Here is an 18,984-nt window from a genome sequence, read left to right on the forward strand (position 1 = left end):
TCTGATGTTTTTCTCTCACCGGAGCTGAGGGAGCGGGGTGGCTGGGTTTGCAGGAGGCTTCTGGGGGGGCCAGTCTTGCATGATTCCTGTGTTCCTGCCTCTCTGGGGCCAGGGCTCATGCTGGTGAGAGGAAGCAGATCTGAATTACTCCAGCCATGTCCCCTGCTCTCCAGGACTTCCCAGACTGGCAGAGACAGTGACAGGGACACATCAGTTACACTCACGCTGTAAGACTGAATCCCCATCTGTCTGAAGGAATCCAGGCAGGCTTCATGAAGGAGGTAGCATTATTGATGTAACTTCCTTTTCTCCCTCTCTCCATTCATCCATGGGATGGTACTGACCACACACAGGTGTAGTAGCTGTGTGCAGAGAACCTGGGGCCAGCCTGCTAGGCTTGACTCCAGTCCTACCACTGCTAGTGATGTGGTCTTGGGCAAGACTTCACCTCTCAAGGACATCTGCTTCATCACCTGAAGAATGGGGGTAAAAGAGAGTCCATAGATCACTGTGTGCAGCCGTGACTAAGGAATGCTTGAAATCAGACCGCTCATAGGAAGGGCCAGTCACCTCGGTCGTGCCTGACTCTTTGCAACCTCATGGACTGTAGCTCGCCAGGCTCCTCTATCCACGGGATTCTCCAGGCAAGAGTACTGGAGTGTGCTGCCTTCTCCTAACCAGGGGAACTTCCTGACCCAGAGATCGAACCCACGTCTCCTGTGGCTCCTGCATTGCAGGTGGATTCTTTACCACTGAGCCACAGGGGCCGCCAGTGAGGGCTTCACACATGTTATGTTATTGTCTGGTGCCCTGTGCTGGACCAGCCGGCCCTCCAGGAGGTGGGGCGGGGGTGGCAGTCACGGACGCAGAGCCTGCCCTGGCCCTCGGGCTGGCCCCGTGCCTGGAGCCTGCAGCGCCCCCTCCCTGGACCTGCCCAGCCCCACCTGCTGTCCCCACAGGTGGGCAACCTGGGCCTCCTCTTCATGCTGCTCTTCTTCATCTATGCCGCCCTGGGAGTGGAGCTCTTCGGGAAGCTGGGTGCGTGATGCTGATGCTGAAGCCAGCCTGGGGGGTGGGCTATGGAGCAGGTTTGGTAGTGGAGGGAGTGTCCCGGCAGGGTGGGGAGCCCTGAGACACCCTCCCCCAAACAGACTGTCATGCCACGGTCTCTGTGATGGGGAAATGTTCCCACAGCGAGCCTTTGGGGGCTGGATGGGTGACCTTCAGCCATCCACACCCCCCTCCCAGTGTGAATAGAGGCTTTGGAGAGATGCTCGCCTGGGTCCGCAGGCACTCCCATACCTGTGCAGTGGACCCCCCATTTGGAGCCCCCCTAGCTGTCTGACCTCTCAGGGATGCCCCTTCCAGTCCCACCTGCCAGTGCCCATCCCCAGTCAGTGCCATCCCAGTAGGCAGAGTGGACAGGGCACAGACTGAGGGCAATGCAGCCCACATCCAGGCAGCCCTGCCCAGGGCCGGGTTCAGAAAGCTGGCTCCCCTGGGCATGAGCCCTTACCTACCTACCTTAGCCCAGCTTCTCTCTCAGAAATTGATACCTGGAGCCAGGCTCACCTGAGCTTGAGTCTCCACCTGTGTGCCACCTCCCTGAGCCTCAGTTTCTCCATCTGTGGGCTGGGCACAGCCCGCACGCGCCTCTGAGGTTGTCTGATATGAGGCTGAAAGGCAGCAGCATGGGGCAGGCCCTGCAGGGGACTCTGCAGCGGGCCAGGCTGACCACACTCTCCTTCCAGTCTGCAACGACGAGAACCCTTGTGAGGGCATGAGCCGGCACGCCACCTTCGAGAACTTCGGCATGGCCTTCCTCACGCTCTTCCAGGTCTCCACCGGCGACAACTGGAATGGGATCATGAAGGTACATGTGGGTGGGCAGGGGAGGGAGAGTCAGGCTGGGTTCTGCCTGCCCAGCGACCCGTCGCACATGGGAGGGTGTGCAGGGCACAGAGATGCAGGGGGACCTGCCCACGGCCCTGGGGCACAGTGAGGTGGACGTGAGGCCAGAGCGGGTTTTCTGTCTGCCCCGAATGCTGCTCCGGGGTCAGGGCTGAGATTTCAGGGGACAGGACTCTGCCCAGGGCCAGAGCGGGGCTGGGGGCCCGAGGCCAGGGACTCCAGGAACTGCTGTGGGTGCTGGGCCCTCGGCTTGGGCTTCACTGCCCATCACCCAGCACAGGTTCCCTGGCTCTGGCCTGCAGTTCAGCCTGGGCTGGGTGGAGAGGGGTCTCATGAGGACAGAGATGAGGCCTGTGTCCCAGACCCCCGGCCTCACCAGCTGCCTCCCTGCCCCCCGTCCCTGGTGCAGGACACACTGCGGGACTGTACCCACGATGAGCGCAGCTGCCTGAGCAGCCTGCAGTTCGTGTCGCCGCTGTACTTCGTCAGCTTCGTGCTCACGGCCCAGTTCGTGCTCATCAACGTGGTGGTGGCCGTGCTCATGAAGCACCTGGACGACAGCAACAAGGAGGCCCAGGAGGATGCCGAGATGGACGCTGAGCTGGAGCTGGAGATGGCCCATGGCCTGGGCCCCAGCCCACGGCCACCCGCCGGCTCCCCGGGGGCGCCCGTGCCCGCCCACGGGCCAGGAGGGGCAGGCAGCGAAGGTGACCCCGAGGGCCGCCTGCGCCGAAGCTGCTACTCGCCAGCCCAGGTGGGCGGGGCCCGGAGAGGGCAGCGGGGTCTCCGAGGGCTGGGAAGGCAGCTGGGCTTGGCAGTGGGGAGGGCTCGGGCAGAGAGCTCGGTCGTTTCGGGCCCCACTCGCTCAGCTCCGTTTCAGGGGCGACCCTGTGATGTGGGGTCGGGCCCAGGCCATGGGCGGAGAACCAGGAAGGCAGCCCGTGCCCGCCCACCCGGCCATCCCGAGCCGGCCGATAATCCCACCTGTCCCCACCCCGTCCCCGTCCGCCTAGGAGAACCTGTGGCTGGACAGCGTCTCTTTAATCATCAAGGACTCCTTGGAGGGGGAGCTGACCATCATCGACAACCTGTCCGGGTCCATCTTCCACCACTACTCCTCGCCGGCCAGCTGCAAGAAGTGTCACCACGACAAGCAGGAGGTAACGGCAGCGCCCCCAAGGGAGCTGGGGCCTCGGGGTTGGGGGTGGCACCGGTCGTGGTGGAGGGCCAGCCCGAGGGGCGAGCCGCTCTAGCTGGAGGCCCCCAGGGCCTACTTGATCAAGGCGGGTCCAGGGGGCCGTGGTGGACGGGCCTCCCCCCCGAGCCCAGCCTGGCCTGTTCCTCTGCTCCGTGTAGGCCTGTGGTGTGGCCTCAGGAGCTTCGAAGCCTGGCTCTGGGCCTGTACACAGCAGGTGCTCAGAAAGGGCGGCTGCTCACCGTGGTGGTGAGCTGCGGGCACCGGCAGGAAGCCCAGGCGTCACCTCTGGGGCAGTGTGCCTTTTCTGTGACATCAAGGGGTCACCCAGGGCCATCGTCCTGGAGTTCAAGGCCTGAGCACCCTGGAGCCTCTTCCCGGGGCCCCTGCCCTCCCCAGGTGGGCGTTCCCTGATGGGCACCGCAGGGCATCCGTGGCCTTGGGCCCGTCTTGTGCAGGCTGAGGCGGGCCCTGTCCCCTCTCCCCAGCTACGTGGGACCCTGAGCACCTCCCTAGGACTATCCAGCCCCCAGGGATCCCCTTCAGCCTGAGGTGACTTCAGACTCCCCAAGGTCCTAGGGGCGCAGAAGCACCTCCAGCCTGTGAGGGCAGCCTGCACAGGGCCACAGGTGAGTCAGACCCAGCGGCCTCGAAGGGCACTTGGTCTGGGGGCAAGCGGACCAGCTTTGGTTCACAGCCCTCGGCAGCTCACCTGCCCACTGGCCCAGCCCAGGCCTGGCATTCTGCCGGCTGTGACCTCCTCGGGTCGTCTCCCACCCCCCAGCCCAGGCTGGGTCCCTGCACAGGATGGACATGCCCTCTGTGCTCAGATCTCTGCCCTCGCTGACCGCTGCCCTGTGTCTCCCTGGAGGACCAGCCTGCCCCACCGCAGCCCCAGGGGTGACCCGAGGTGGCCTCCTCTCCCTGCAGGTGCAGCTGGCCGAGACGGAGGCCTTCTCCCTGAACTCAGACAGGTCCTCGTCCATCCTGCTTGGCGATGACCTGAGTCTGGAGGACCCTGCAGCCTGCCCCGTCGGCCCCAGGGACGGCAAGGTGAGCACCCAGTGGGCTCCCGGGCAGGTGGATCTGAACTTGCAGCCTGGCCTCCGCCTGCCATGCTGGGCCACTGCCCCTTTCTGGAGCACCATTTAAGTGGCACCCGCTGCGTGCCAGGCCCTCATCTCATGTTGGTCAGATGAGGGCTGGGGACGGAGAGGTGGAGTGATTTATCTGAAGTCACACAGCAACAAGCCAGGGCTCTAATCATAGCATCCAAGTGGCCCTGCCACTCACTGTAGTTTTGGATGTTTTTGCTCCATTTAATGGGAGTTGTCCCTGGTGGGCAAACTTTACAGGGGGACCGGGGGAGGCTGAAGAGTCTGAACAGGTGCAGGCACCTACTGTGTGCCATTCTGTCTGCACTCAGTATGTCTGTCTCCCAGCTCTGTGTGTTAAGGGTGATGTGACTCCAATCCACAGGCTAGGGCATGAGAGCTCTGAGAGGTGAGGTGGTTTGTCCTGTCGCATAGCTGGGCATGGTCCCCAACCTCTGCCCTCGAGGTGGTCAGTCTGAGGGAGGCTAGGAGGGCTGGAAGGGCTGCTCTGTTGAGCCTGCAGGCTCAGGAAGGGGAGGTCTGCCACCGGGCTTGTGACCTCCAGGCCGAGTCATTTTTTTTTTTAAAGCATTTATTTCTTTATTTGATTTCCCTGGTGACTCAGATGGTAAAGAGTCTGCCTGTAATGCGGGAGACCCAAGTTCAATCCCTGGGTTGGGATGATCCCCTGGAGAAGGAAATGGCAACCCACTCCAGTATTCTTGCCTGGAGAATTCCACGGACGGAGGAGCCTGGTGGGCTACAGTCCATGGGGTTGCAAGGAGTTGGACACTTGGGTCTTAGTTGTGGCATTCAGGATCTTCACTGCATCGTGTGTGGTCTTTTGTTGCGGCACACAGACTCTAGTTGTGGTGTGTGGTCCCAGTAGTTGCATCAGAAGACTTAATTGCTCCAAGGCATTCTAGTCGTGCTTGCCCAGGCTGGGAGAGGTGCGAGAGCCCCTGGCCTGAGGTTGATACGCAGTGGGTGTCCCCTAAGAGAGTCTCTGTCCCTCTGACCCCTGGCGCAGCCTGGATTTGGCACCACTGCCCCCCCCCCCAGTGCCCCCCACTTCCATCAGCTCCAGGAAGGTGGGGATGGGGGGAGTGGATCTTCCCAGCCCTTTCTGTCCCCTTTCTGACAGCTGACAGCCCCTGCCCCCACCACCCCCAGCCCCTTCCTGGATCTCCTGCACCCCTGCACTGTTTTCCCACACGAGATGTTGGGATGCACAGTTTCTAAGGTCTGGTGGGTGTTAGGTGGGTGCTGTTTTATTAGGACTCAAAGAAGAGTTCATAGGGGGCTCATCTACCTTGGAGGGAGCATTGAGGCAGCTTTTGAGGCACATACTGTTCAGAGGTCACCTTGGCCTGCAGGGTTGAAGAAGGGCAGGGCTTAGGGAGTGTCAGGATGGAGAGCTGGTTGCCAGAAGGAGCGGTTCCTCTCTCATTTATGGATGTGGAAACTGAGGCTCAGCCACGGGAAGGGACCTGCCCAGGGTCACGCTCACAAGGAGGCTTTGAAGCTCCTTGGTCCGACTTCTGGTGCCTTCACCAGCCTAGGCTTGGCCTTTTTACTGGCCAGGGTCTGTGCCAGGCACTTGGCTACAGAGACAGGGAAGGCCTTCAGGAGTCTCAGGGTCACAAGGGGAGTGAGTGGGGAAATTGCTACCTGCCTGGGGCATCAGAGAGGGCTTCCTGGAGGTGGGGCCCTTTCACCTCCAGGAAGTTTTGGAAGATGATGATTGCTGGCCAGGTGGAGGAGGTGAGGAGAAGGCTGTCCCAGGCAGTGAGAGCAGTGAAGCAAAGGGCTGAAGAGCAGGGGCATGAAACAGCTGTGGTGGGCTGTTCCCCCCCTCCACCATCCTGCCCCTTCCACCTCCCTTTTTCTGTAGGGTGAGCCTGACCCGCCTGAGCCCATGCAGGTAGGGGACCTGGGCGAATGCTTCTTCCCCTTACCCAACACGGCCGTCTCGTCGGGTCCAGAGAGCTTCCTGTGTGAGATGGAGGCCATCCCGTTCAACCCCGTCCGGTCCTGGCTGAAACACGAGAGCACCCAAGGTGAGGGTGGGAGCCCCGCCAGCTCCCATGGCCCTGATCTCGGGTTTTGGCTTTGGAGGGAGCTGGCTGAGGTTTTTTTCTTAGTAATTTTGCCTAGACTATTACATCGAGTCCAGAAAGAACCAGATGGTTAATTGACAATAAAAGATAGGAATCTCAGGCCTGATAGAACAATGACAAAAGACCAGTAGCCAAATAATACAGAGAGATGAGATCATAATTATACCAAAAATCTGGGCTAATGGATGATTCACGCTGAGTGTCCTAGGAGCTGTGGTGAAAAAGGAAACAGGTTGGCACACACAGCTCTCATCAAGCAGAAGGCAAGCTGCCTAATTATTGAAGTGTTTTTCTAGAGCTGAATTTGAGAGATGTTTATCCCACAAGATCATCACACAAGGTGATACTGAACAGCAGAGAGGCTGTGGTCCTCAATAGCTCTTTCGTACAAAGCCCTACCTTCAGCGTCTTCTGTGCACTTTGAGCTTGTGGCTGGGCTCTGGGCGCAAGAACAGAGGACTCAATTGACTGGTCCCTTACAGGTTCACCTTCACCTCCAGTCCCTCTGGAAGGTGATGGGATCTGGCTTCATAGCACTGGCTGGGGAAGGGGGGCAGAAAGATGAACTTATCAGAAGAGGAGCCCCAAGATCCTGAACCCACCCTAAGTACTCTTCTGGGAGGAGGCTTGGCCTTGAGCACCTTCCAGGAGCTAAAGGTGGAGTGACTCTTCCGAGGACCTTCCTAAAGCTGATGGCCTCTGGACTGGATATGATGGTTGAGGTGCCAAGACCCCAGACCTCCTGAATCAAAAGTTAGGGCACAGGACCAAAGAGCCATTCTGATCAGACGAAGTCCTGTCATCTCTACCTAACCTTTCATTAGCATTTTTCCTGAAAGAAGATGACACAGATGCAGAATCCCCCTTACCTGGGGACATTCAAGCTTCCATCCTCATCCTGGAAGGCACTGAGGGGACCATGGGCAGAAGTTGCTGCCCCCCGCCCGCAGAACTGCGCCTGCTTTCATTTCCACCTCACCTCCTCCTTGCCCCCTCCATCCCCCAAACTCTGTCTGCTCTGCTGCCCAGCGTGGTGCCCACCTGTGTGCTGTCCTTGGGTGGGGATCCCCCAGTCCTGGCCAGGCCCCGAGGGTGTCAGGACTGGGGGGTGAGTGTCTTAGTGAGCACTGCTGTTCATGGGGCTTGAGCTCCATAGCTGCCTCTTGCTCTTACGGCCATGTCTCCACTCTTCAAGGTGGGCAGCTGGTCCCCATTTAAAGAGGAAGGAAGCTAGGGGGCCTTGAGCCTGGGTCTGCTTGGCTCTAGAAACTGCCACTGCCCAGTGCCCGTCCTCCCAGGACTCACAGGCAGGCTCGGTGTTTCTTGCTCTCACGATGGACTCCGAGGCTCAGAAAGGGAGGCCTGCCCATGGAGTCACAGCCAATTTGTCAGGGGGGCCCTTCCTGCCAGCCTACCCTCAGGGGCCCGCCAGCCAGCCTGAGCCTGCTCCCCTGACCCTCTCCTCCCTCCCCAGCAGCGCCCCCGAGCCCCTTCTCCCCCGATGCCTCCAGCCCACTCCTGCCCATGCCGGCCGAGTTCTTCCACCCTGCCGTGGCCGCCAGCCAGGAAGGGCAGGAGAAGGGCGCCGGGGCCGGGACCCTCCCCAAGATCGCCCTGCAGGGCTCCTGGGCCTCCCTGCGGTCGCCGAGCGTCAACTGCACCCTCCTTCGACAGGTACGGTCCCTCCCAGCTCTGAGAGCTCTCCTGTCAGGGGACATGCGAGGGGGATCTTGAGATCCAAGGTGAGGGAGGAGGGAATGGGGCCCAACCAAAGGCACCAGGCAGGCGGTGCCAGGGACACTTGGCAAAGTGGGCGTAGTGCTGAGGCTGGAGGGAGGAGGTGGCACTAGAGGCCGATGAAGTGGACAGGGCGGGGTCCTAGGGCATCTGGGGACAGTAGAGTGTGGGGAGGCCCAGATCGGGGGCCTGGAGGAAGACCTGGGCTCTAGCTTGAGGGGACAGGGAGGAGGGGGCGTTGGGAGTCATTGCAGGGTGTGGGGTGGGGCACGGGGTTGGGGTGTGATTGCTAGGAATGGAGGTCTCGGTCTGCGTGGCCACCTGTATTGAACTGGCCAGGGCCACCACCTGGGCACCCCTCAGGGCCCAGAGCACAGGGCAGAAGGGTCTGCAGACCTGACGTCCCTGGTCTGGGGGTGGGGATGGGGGGAGCCGGGCAGGGGAAGGGGAGCAGGTCTCAGGGAGAGGCACAGTGCGGGAGGCATAGGCAGCCCAGGGCTCTTGCAGTGACTTGTTCGCCCAGTGACTGCTGACCCCAGCTACGCTACAGCCAGCCTCAGGGTGAAAAATCCCTGCCTTCTAGGGGGTTTACTGTTTAGTGTGCTGCAGGGATGTGCCAGGAGAGATGATCAGAATGAATGCGTGGAAAGTATAGTTTGTTTGGCAGTGATGTGGGCCAGGGAGAATGCTGCAGCGGGGGCGGGTGGGAGCTGGGAGGGAGGGGAGCTGGGGGGGGAGTGGGCTGCTGATATTCAGGTGGAGGGACTGGGAGGGCCTTGAGAAGTGACGCAGGTGTGAATCAGGGAAGAGCTTTCCAGGCAGAGGTGGGGGTGCGGGGTGGGGTGGGAGGAGCCAGGTGAGTAAGGGGGGAGGGAGGTCCCAGGGGGATGGGGTGGGGCCCAAGGGCTTTTCCTCCCAGTGAACTTGGATCCCCCTCTGCCGGGTGCCAGGGTCTGACTGGGGTCTGAGCAGGATGACGCTGGTGGCACCTTGAGGACCAGGCAGTGGGGTGGGGTGGGGTGGAGTCGGAGGCCACTGCAGGGACCACCAGGGGGGCCACCCTGCAGCTCAGACAGCTGGAGCGGGGGAGGCGGAAGGAAAGCCGCGCCAGGCCCGGTGTGTTCCTGAGGGGTCGGAGGGGCTGGGAGGGTGCCCATCGGGGGAGGGGAACACCGGGCGGCTCCCCCATCTCCTGTGGCCCTCTCCGCAGGTCACGGGGAGCGACACGTCGCTGGAGGTCAGCCGCAGCAGCTCGGCGGGCAGCCTGCAGACCACGCTGGAGGACAGCCTGACCCTGAGCGACAGCCCTCGGCGAGGGCTGGGGCCGCCCGCGTCCGTCCCGGGGCCCCGCGCCGGCCCGTCGCCCGCCGCGCGCCGCCGCCCGAGCCCGCGGGGCCGGGGCCCGTTCAGCCTGCGCGGGCTGCGGGCGCACCAGCGCAGCCACAGCAGCGGGGGCTCCACCAGCCCGGGCTGCACGCGGCACGACTCCATGGACCCCTCGGACGAGGAGGGCGCGGGCGGCCGGGCCGGCGGGGGCGGCGGGGGCGCGGGCAGCGAGCACTCGGAGACCCTCAGCAGTCTCTCGCTCACCTCCCTCTTCGGGCCGCCGCCCCCGCCGCCCGGCCTCCCGCCCGCGCGCCGCTTCAGCAGCGCCAGTAGCCTGGCCGCCGGCCCCGGCCGCCCCCGCGCTGTCGTCGCCGCCGCCCCCGGGCCCCGCGGCCTGGCCCGCAGCCCCTCCTGGGCTGCCGCCGATCGCTGCAAGGACCCGCCGCGCCCGGCCGAGCCGGCCGTCCCCCGGGACCCCGAGGCGCCCGAGCCGCCGCCCCCGCCGCCGCCAGGGGAGCCGCCGTCTGCGGACGCCGCGAGCCAGGGGAGGAGATGAGGGCCGCCGCCCGCCCGCCCCGTCTCACCTTTCTTTACCTCAGGAGCCAGGGGCAGACAGCAATACTTCGTCCAGTCCACGACCTGGACCTGGGCGCCGCGCCGGGGGGCCGCCGTCGGGGCGGGAGGAGCAGGGTTCCCCCCGCGGTGGCCGAGGCTCAGAAGGGCCCAGCTGTGGTCCTGCCCGTGCGTATACGTGTATACATATGCATATACATAGAGAGAGACAGACATATATATTTATTTATTTTTTCTACTGAGAGCTTATGACTTCCAGAAAGTGCTAAAGCTGAGCATAGCCGGTGGGGGCCCACTCCGGGGGCACTGGCGGCTGGAATTTCTGGTGTCTCCCTCCCGGGTTGAGAGAGTCTTGGGAGAGGGCTCTCAGGCCTCCAAGGGTCCTCCCCACCCCGTGGCTGGGGAGACAGGCCCAGAAGAAGAGGTGGAATTCAGGGTGCATTTTTTTTTCCTTTAAAGAAGAAACGCTGCTAAGATCCCGCCCCTCCACATGTTGGGGTGTCTGTCTTGTTCCTGACCGTCTAGTTGTTGTGACAGTCCTTCATAGATGCCCCAGAGCACACAAACTCTCTTAGTCAACCAGTTAGATGTTTTTCTTTAGAAAACCAGGGGTGAGTCCTGGTATTACTTTTAGGACAGGGGTGGGGGTGGAAGGTGGCTCCACGACTGGGCAGGGTTGGGGCGTGGCACTCTGCTTTAGGTGAGGTTCCAGGGGCTTTTGCCCCCCAGGAGCTGAGAGCAGCAGAGCTGCAGGAAGAAGAGGGAAGGTGGAGGAATTAAGCAGATGAGACGTTTGGAGGTCAAGGGAACCCTCGTGGTCTGTGCTGGTCGGGCTGCCCCCCGGGGCTCCTGGGTTCTGACAATCAGTGGCCAGTTACTTATTGCCTTTTACCCCCACCCCAGGGTGGACCCTGAGCCACGGCCATTCCTGGAGGTTGTACACACCCCCCCACTCCCTGTCCCCTGATCAACTCTGCTCCCTGCTCCCCCATCCTCTATGGAGTTCAGGGTAAAACAGATCTGACAGGACCCTAAGTAGGGGTGGGGGTGCCTGCCTGGGCCCTGGGATCAGCCCTGGGCCCTGCGCCTTCCCACACCTGCCTGGCACCAGGAGACCCACATCCCCACATCCTCTCTCCCTGCTGCCTGCCTCTGAGTCTCTGTTTTATTCCCCTCCCCAGCTTTCCCAAAGCGGCAATACTTCTCAAATGGGTTCCCAGACAGGTATTTATTTGAATAGTTTTGCGTTTATCAGATGGGTATTTATTTGAAAAGTTGTGCATTTATTTCTGTATTTATTAGGAAAAAACCCCAGTACATTGGACCCATGACGTCACAGACATAGTGCTCAGATCAAGGCTGGGTTTTGAGCAGTGAATGGACTTGAAGTCATTTTGAGTAAGAAGGCTGGGTCGTGGTGATGCAGTGATCTGCAGACACACAGTTGTGGGGTGGGAAAGGCCGAAAGCTGGGGACTCACCACGCTTCAGCAATAACCAGGCCCTTTGCCGGTGTGAGAGCCTCTCAAAGGCTTCAGCTGGCCCCGCCGAGGGGCCCTTGACCTTGTTCCCAAACCCTGACCTTAAAGAGCTTGGCTTTGGGCTGGGCTACAGGTTCAGGAGAAAGGTCTTCTTGACAGGCCCTGGGTCTTCTGGGTGGCAGAGGGACCCCTGGGGTCTGGGCATCGTGCAAGGGGAGGAGGTAATGTGGCCTCCAAAGCCTTTCCCCAAGAGCTGGTATGGGGAAGGGTTGTTCAGTCCACTTCACACCCAAGGAAGCCAAGGCCCACTCCAGGGGCTGAAGGGGCCACCCCAGGACCCTCAGAGCGTGGGCAGCAAAGAGGCTGGGGCGCCGTGGGTGAACAGCTCCCGAGTACCTGGAGTGTGAAACAGGGACCCTGTGTTTCAAAGCAGGGGGATTCAGAAAGTCACAGCCGGGCTGTGGGCCTCTCTGCTGGCAGTGGGGGGAGTTGGGCCATCTTGGTGGTCAGTCCTGGACTTGCCCCTGAGCCTCTGGAGCCTCCCTGTCCTCACCTGAAAGTGCGATGGTGGACAGTCCTCTTTGAGGGGTCGCCGTGAGGACACACAGGCAGTACCCGGAAGCCCTGCACTCTCCCAGGCGGCAGCTTCTGGGGGACAGGTTGGCTGGGCCTGGCGTCATATCCCTCCTGCCCCCCAGGGGCCCGTTGGCTGTGGGGGGAGGCTGGGCTCTGGTCCTCAGCTGTTTGCTCCAGAGAGCCTTGCGCTGGCCGCCCTGGCCATGCTGATGGTTTCATCACGGGGGTGCTTGCTCGTCTGGGGAAGAAGAGGGCGCGGGTAGCCTGCCGGGCTCTGCCGCACCCTCCCTCCATGAGCCATGCTGGCCCCACCAACTGAGGTGGAGGGGAGGCCGCACACACAGTAGCTGTGCCCGGCAGCATGTTCCTGGAGGGACGTGTGTGCCAGGGGCTGGAAGATGGCCAGAGGGACCTGGGATGACCGTGTGGAGGGTGGGTTGGGGTTCAAGGGGATGTTATCTGACACCAGTCAGCAGCTTCCGTTTTCTGGGCTCAGACGTCACTGGGCAGCCCTGAGCCGTATGCACTGCTGCTCCACGCACAGACCAGGGAAGTGACTTTCCTGGTGTTACCGGGTTATCAAAGGCTGGGCAGGGAACACATCTTGGGTGTGTCTGACTTAAAGCCATCCTTTTACCCGGATCTGTGTGACCTCAGAGCAAGCAGACAGGTGGGAAGAGTGATCCAGCTGTCACCTGAGTGATGGTGGGAGGTCTGGTCAGAGCAGGATGTGTCTCAGAGCTGAACACGGAAGATAGAAGCTTTGCCTGAGGGAGTCGTGAGAGATGGGCTGGTTCCTGGAGGGCCTTAAATGCAGAACCCAGGCACTTGGTCTTGTTTCTGGGAGTTACAGGTGATAGGGGACCAGGGAAGCTGTGGTTGGCTGGCCAGGACAAGCCCAAATGGCTAAGGGTTGGGTGATTAGTCCCTCTGCCCTCCCCGATCCTGCGGCCTGTCCATCACAAAAGCACAAACCTACCCTAACCGATGTGGCCTGGCCCTGAGGAGAGTGGGGACCCTGGTGCTGGACACCCCAAGCTGTGTGTTTGCAGATCTCTGCAGGATGGTGGCTGGCAGGCACCTCAACACCTGTACAAAGGGACCCAGACCAGATGGGACATGGCCTGCCCCGGCCAAACCCTTTTCCTGTCTCCTGCCAGGCCTTCTCCTGCACCAGGCAGCCCCCTAAAAATGGACCAAATGTGCACAGTATCAGCTTGTCTGCCTGTCTTCTTCCCCCCCACCCCAAATCTTCCCACTGGAGCTTTCTGTTTCCAGGGCCACCTCTGGCCCCCTTTGCTGCGCTGTGTAAGGGCTTGGGGTCTTAGAAACTGCTGTTTAGCCCAGATACAAATATACTTTTTGTCTTTGTGCAATAATCAGTGTTCCTGGCAGAGCCTGGGCTGAGGCAGGGTTTGAGGAGGAGACAGAGGCCGCCTCCTCCTGGAAGCCCTCCACCCAGCCCTGCTGCTGTGACCATCGCGCTCCCAGTCGCTGTAGAGCTTCTATGGCGTGAATAAACTTCCCTCCTAGTTGCTGATGGCGCTGGTACCCACTGGCCCAGATGGCTGGGGTAGAGAAACCAAGTGGCAGCCACCACCAGTGTTGTTTTGAATAAAACCCGAAGCCTATTTCAGAATTCTTCTGTGTGTCTGGGCTGTTCTTTCCCTAGTGGCGTGGGTGTTGAACTGGGGGGTTTCCTGGTGGGGGGTGGGTGGGCGTGGTGGTGGTGATGTGTGTATTATGCACAGGCTGTGGGGCCTGGGGTGTCTTGGACCTAGAGACACCCCGAAAGGGTCCTCTTCTGGCTGGGGTGTGGGTCGGGGGCTGCTGGGCTGGGGAGGAAGCAGAACCTGGCTCTGTAGTGAAGACGCTGGACCCGGGTGAGAGAGTAACAAGAGAGAAGTCATCTACTTAGCTGGTACTGTCACCTAAAGTCATACTGTGGGTATTTTTAGGACTCTTGGTTCAGTTCAGTTCAGTTCAGTCGCTCAGTCGTGTCTGACTCTTAGCGACCCCATGGACTGCTGCATGCCAGGCCTCCCTGTCCATCACCAGCTCCTGGAGTTTACTCAAACTCATGTCCATCAAGTTGGTGATGCCATCCAACCATCTCATCCTCTGTCATCCCCTTCTCCTGCCTTCAATCTTTCCCAGCATCAGAGTCTTTTCCAATGAGTCAGTTCTTTGCATCAGGTAGCCAAAGTATTGGAGTTTCAGCTTCCGCCTCAGTCCTTCCAGTGAACACCCAGGACTGATCTCCTTTAGGATGGACTGGTTGGATCTCCTTGCAGTCCAAGGGACTCTCGGGAGTCTTCTCCAAGACCACAGTTCGCAAAGGACAAAAATCCAACTCAAATGAACTTGAAAGAAAAAGCTGGAAGAGAGGAAAGGAAGACAGGGAGAAAGAGAGAAATAAGATGAAGATAACTTAGTGGTTCAAGTAGCTAAAAAGTCCAGAGGTAGAGTCAGCTTCAGATGCAGTTGGATCAAGGCTCCAACTATGTTGCTAGGACAAAGTCTCTCTCCCTCTCGGCTCTGCTTCCTTCTGAGTTTGCCTCCCTCTTCTCCGAGTGGCCACCAGCAGCCCAGACTTGGGGCCTATCTATCTGCCCACCCCCAGATGAAGGAGGGCGTCTCTCCCTGACAGTCTGGCAGAGTTCATGGTTGACTGGGGTAAATGCCATGCTCTCATTGGCCAGGTCTGAACTCTGGGATCCAGGGATGGGGGTGACCCACCGGCATCATGGTTTGAGAGCAAGAAAGGGAGAAAATGTCAAGGAGAACCACTGTGTGCTTATTGGAAGGAAGGGCTGAAGGCTGGACATGCAGAGAAACCTGGGCTGCCTCTCCTCTGGCTAAGCTGTGTGCGGCTTCATCCCTTTGAAGGGTGCTCTCGTCACTGCCCCTCAGATCAGACCAGGGACCCAGAGAGGTCCAGAGACTGAGCACCCAGATGTCAACAAGCTGTAGGAGTGGAATAGCCAAGCCAGTGGCTGGAGCGCTGACCTGATCCCCACCAGCCTTACCTAGTCTACCTGCCCCCCTTGGTGTGTGCTCACTATACTTGAGGGCCAACTAGGGCCTTGGCCTGGACAGGAGAGGGACATGAGGACAACGCGGGTGACCTCCAGTGCTGTCCACTTCAGAGAACAGCAGAGAACAGGAAGACCTGGGGCCACCCCACAGACCAGCCTGTAACCCCGGCCCTAGGTGACCCCCCCGTTGGCTCACCCCTGCTTTCCCATCTGCTCTGAGACCCCTTCTGGTGGCCCCCACAGCTCTGGATTGGGGAGAGGGTGATATGGACAGAGACATCTTGCTGCCTTCTAGGTCTCTCTGCGTGGCGCCCACGTGGACGCTTCCAGCGGCAGGCTTTGTTGCTCAGAGCACTAGGTTTTCCCTGCTTGAGGAGGGGGAGACAGAGGGGGTCTCACCAGGAGCCTTATCGAGGCCTGGGCATCTGCCTCACCATAGATGAAGCAGTGGGGGCAGGGAGAGCGGCGATGGCTGGTGGGGGCTGCTGCACATGCATTGGTACGTTGGGCTGGCGGCGGGCCTGCCCCCACTCCTGACGGCCTGCCTCCACCTGGGGAGGGGTCTGACCCCCATTTTCAGATGAGAAAACTGAGGCAGGGCAGGCCTTCCAGAGAGCAGGCAGGGCTCTGAGTCCCAGTGTAGATCTAGGCCCCAGCCTGAGCCTCACTCATCACCCGTGAGACTTGGTCCAGCTGCCCAGCCTCAGCTCTCATGACCAAATTGTCCAGCAAGCCTTGACTCCCTGGGGAGACACCCTGCTCCAGCCCCTCCGCTCCCAGCCCCTAGAGGCAGGCCTGCTGGACTCTTCCATGGGGCACTTCAGACTCCACCTGTTCAAACCTCTAGACGGCTGACCCCCAACACCCATCCCTCTCTGGAAGCCTGGGCTCCAGACTCCTCTCCTCTCCCACCGGGGGCCCCGGCCTGAATCGCCCACCTCACCCTGGCTTCCCTTCTGCTCCCCCACCCAGCTCCTCTTCATCGCCTCCCAGCCCTCCCTGCTGACCTCCCAGGGCACATTCCTTGGCCCCTTGGCTCACCTTGCAGGGCCCTTTGGAGGTGACTGTCCCTCCTCCTACAACTCTCTCCTCCCTCCCAGCCCCCAAGCTGGCTCTGCCTCCTTCCCAGGCCTCATCAGCCTCTGTGGCTCTGCAGACTGCCCACGTGCTGCCGACCCCACACCTCTTCCCCCACGTCCTGCAAGAACAGGCCCCCCGCCACAATGCCCCTTGTTCCCTTTCTCCCCTTCCCCTGGCTCTTACCACTTTAGCTTACCCAAATGTCACTTCCTCCAGGAAGCCTTCCCAGCTGCCCATGGCTTTGCTCTCCAGCTTCCACTTCTCCCTCCACACCAAACCTTTATCCCCACGTCCTTGTCTGTCTGCTGAGTCCCCATCGCACTGCATCAGTCCAACAATGGCAACCATGGTCCCTCCGCCCAGCCCAGAGCCTAGTGCCCAGCTCACCCCCTCCCTCTTTTCTCTACCCGAGGAAACTGAGGCCCAGAGAGGCGGTATGACATGTGCCAAGTCACACAAGGAGGCGGAGCCAGTGGTGACCATGACCTGCCCGCCCCTTCCATAGCCGGGGAGCGAGCATCCGTCTCTCGCGCGCCGAGGCCACCCTGGGCCCTGAGAGCAGAGCTGTGCTCGCTTTGTTTTCCTCTCCGTTACCCGTTAATAATGGGATTAAAGGCAAGTTGCTGCCAAGGAGAGAGACTGAGAAAAAAAAAGAACATTTTAAGAGAATGAAAAACTTCACCCATCAGCACTTTTTATTTAGACCTGAATTCATGAATTTTAACCAAATAAACACTGGCATGTTAGGTATTAATATATGGACGATTATGCAAAACCGCTATTATGGCTGTAATGAAAATTAGATTCTGACTCTGAGGTAGCGTTCCAGGAGGGAGGCGTCCTCCGGTTTCCTGCGCTGTGACCTCAGATTGCCGTTGTCATGGTAACAGGGTTGCTCTGGGAATCGGTGGATGGGAGACTGGTCCTGTGGGGAGGGGCCGCCAGAGGGCCCCGCTGGGCTGGTGCAGACCTGCAGGCCCCCAAGTGCAGGCTGGGCCCCCATGGCTCTGTCCCCCGGGGCAGCTCTGAGACTCCTGGGAGAGCAGACAGGTCACCAGTGGGAGGGGTGGGCTACACACAGTGCCCCCCCGTCACCCACGACTTCTCACTGCCTTCTTGATGGCTCTGCCCTTGCATAGTTCAGTAGATGTTTGTTGAGCACCTACTATGTGATAGGTGCTCAACTAGGTGATAGGTGCTGGGGATACAGTGTTGATGGGTCCCCGAGTTCAGGAGCCTGCTCTCTCAGATGGGGAGATAGAAAATAAAAAGCAAGCAGACACATGAGTGGAGTTGTTTCAGAACCTGCAAGTGCCAGGACGGCTCTGGACCAGGTGCTCTGATGGAGGATGGCTGAGGGGAGGGGGGACGGTCCATCCGCCAGGATGGTCAGGGGAGACCTCTCTGGAAGGGAGTCCTTTGAGCCAGGGCCTGGAGGACAAGAGGTAGACAGCCATACAAAGGCATTGGCCACCCCTCAGAGAGTTGGGCCACCAGATCAAATCCAGGACTCTTGGTTAAATTTGAATATCAAATAAATCATGAATAATTTTTTAGTGTGTGTCCCATACCATATCTCTGGTTTGACTGGAGGTCAGATGCTTATTTGCTGATCTGCCAGTCCTATGAGAGGGAGGAGGTGACTGACTCACCCAGGTTGAGATCTGGTCTGATCTTCTCCTGGGACCCCTGAGCACCCGCACCCCCACCTCCAGGGCCGGGCTGATGGCTCCAGATGTCAGCTCCTCAGGATGAGGCTTTTGAGTTAACCCTGGGAGATGTGGGGCGGGGAGGAAGGTCTCCCCAATACTGCTGCCAACACCTCCACTCACCACATTTAAGCCAGTCAGCATTGGCCTCCTGGTCCCTGTGTCTCCTGCTGCTCTCCCTTCCTCTCTGCCCGGCTCAGTGTCTCTGTCTCTCTCTGTCCATCTCTCCATCCGCTTCTGTCTCTCTGTCTTATCTCCCTCCATCTCTGACTCTCCATTGATAGCCTGACCATCTCCCCCTCATACTTGGAATAACGGAAAGCACATCACCAGCCCGGCGGCCACCCGAGGCCCTCTGTGTCCAGTGCCTGCAGGGAGGGGGCTGGAGGCCGAGTCACAGCCCGGACCCGATTCTATGCTCTTTCCTCCCCACGTGGTGCCTGTCACGTGCGCTCTCTTCTGTCCTGGGAGATGGGAAGGGTACTCAGGTCAGAGTCCCTGTCCTGCCCACCAAGTGACCATGGGCCAGAGTCAGCCTGCTCAGGCAAATCAGGGGACAGCCTGCTGTGCTGGTGCTGAAAAGGGCAGCTCTGGCCCTGAGGAAAGGTGCCACCAGGACTTGTCAATTAAATGTAGAACCGGGGGGGTCTCACCCCCACTCCAGGGCACCCCATATCACATACTACCTGGAGAGGTGTTCCCATCCTGGGAGGATGGAGAGGCAAAGGTCAGGGACTCAAGGCCCCAGTTGGATTTGGGACAGGGCCCAGGCCAGCCACAACCATGCAGAGGAGCATCTTCCCTCCAGGAGGCCGCCACAACAAGGGACACAGGCACCATCACCATGGTTACCTCCCAGAGTCAGAGGAAAATTTGGAGAGAGAGAGCATCCAGGAAGACTGTTCCCAGCTGGGGATGGACAGGCCCTGAGTGTCTCACCCAAGGAAGGTGGCAGCCTGTCAGATGGTTCTCAGTGAGCCTTCCTCCTGGTATCCATTCCCTTATAGAGTCCCCACCCCTAGCATGTGGGCTAGACCTAGTGACTTCCTTCTGATGGCTAGAGTATGGCAGAAGTGATGGGATGTCACCTCTGAGAGCAGGTGGCAAGGATCTGGCTACTGTCTTCCTCGCCTTTTCTGGCCTGC

The 18,984-nt window shown here is 60.1% G+C and overlaps 1 protein-coding gene across 3 annotated transcripts in view; it reads left to right on the top strand.

Moving 5' to 3' along the window:
• CACNA1I (calcium voltage-gated channel subunit alpha1 I) overlaps nucleotides 1-13,653 on the top strand; it is a 119,490-nt gene extending 105,837 nt beyond the window's left edge. Inside the window, exons 30-37 of one of the 3 annotated variants that reach the window (XM_070453363.1) lie at nucleotides 960-1,038; nucleotides 1,752-1,873; nucleotides 2,321-2,665; nucleotides 2,925-3,071; nucleotides 4,037-4,159; nucleotides 6,095-6,260; nucleotides 7,798-7,994; nucleotides 9,268-13,653. In XM_070453363.1, the coding sequence (XP_070309464.1) occupies nucleotides 960-1,038; nucleotides 1,752-1,873; nucleotides 2,321-2,665; nucleotides 2,925-3,071; nucleotides 4,037-4,159; nucleotides 6,095-6,260; nucleotides 7,798-7,994; nucleotides 9,268-9,939 (1,851 nt within the window). In that variant the 3' untranslated portion in view covers nucleotides 9,940-13,653. Of the gene's footprint in view, nucleotides 1-959; nucleotides 1,039-1,751; nucleotides 1,874-2,320; nucleotides 2,666-2,924; nucleotides 3,072-4,036; nucleotides 4,160-6,094; nucleotides 6,261-7,794; nucleotides 7,995-9,267 lie in introns of all 3 variants that reach the window. The other 2 variants (XM_070453361.1, XM_070453362.1) reach the window with 2 other exon arrangements.
• The last annotated feature ends 5,331 nt before the right edge of the window (nucleotides 13,654-18,984 follow it).

The sequence above is a fragment of the Odocoileus virginianus genome, chromosome 23 (assembly GCF_023699985.2).
Source record: "Odocoileus virginianus isolate 20LAN1187 ecotype Illinois chromosome 23, Ovbor_1.2, whole genome shotgun sequence".
Classification (NCBI taxonomy): domain Eukaryota; kingdom Metazoa; phylum Chordata; class Mammalia; order Artiodactyla; family Cervidae; genus Odocoileus; species Odocoileus virginianus.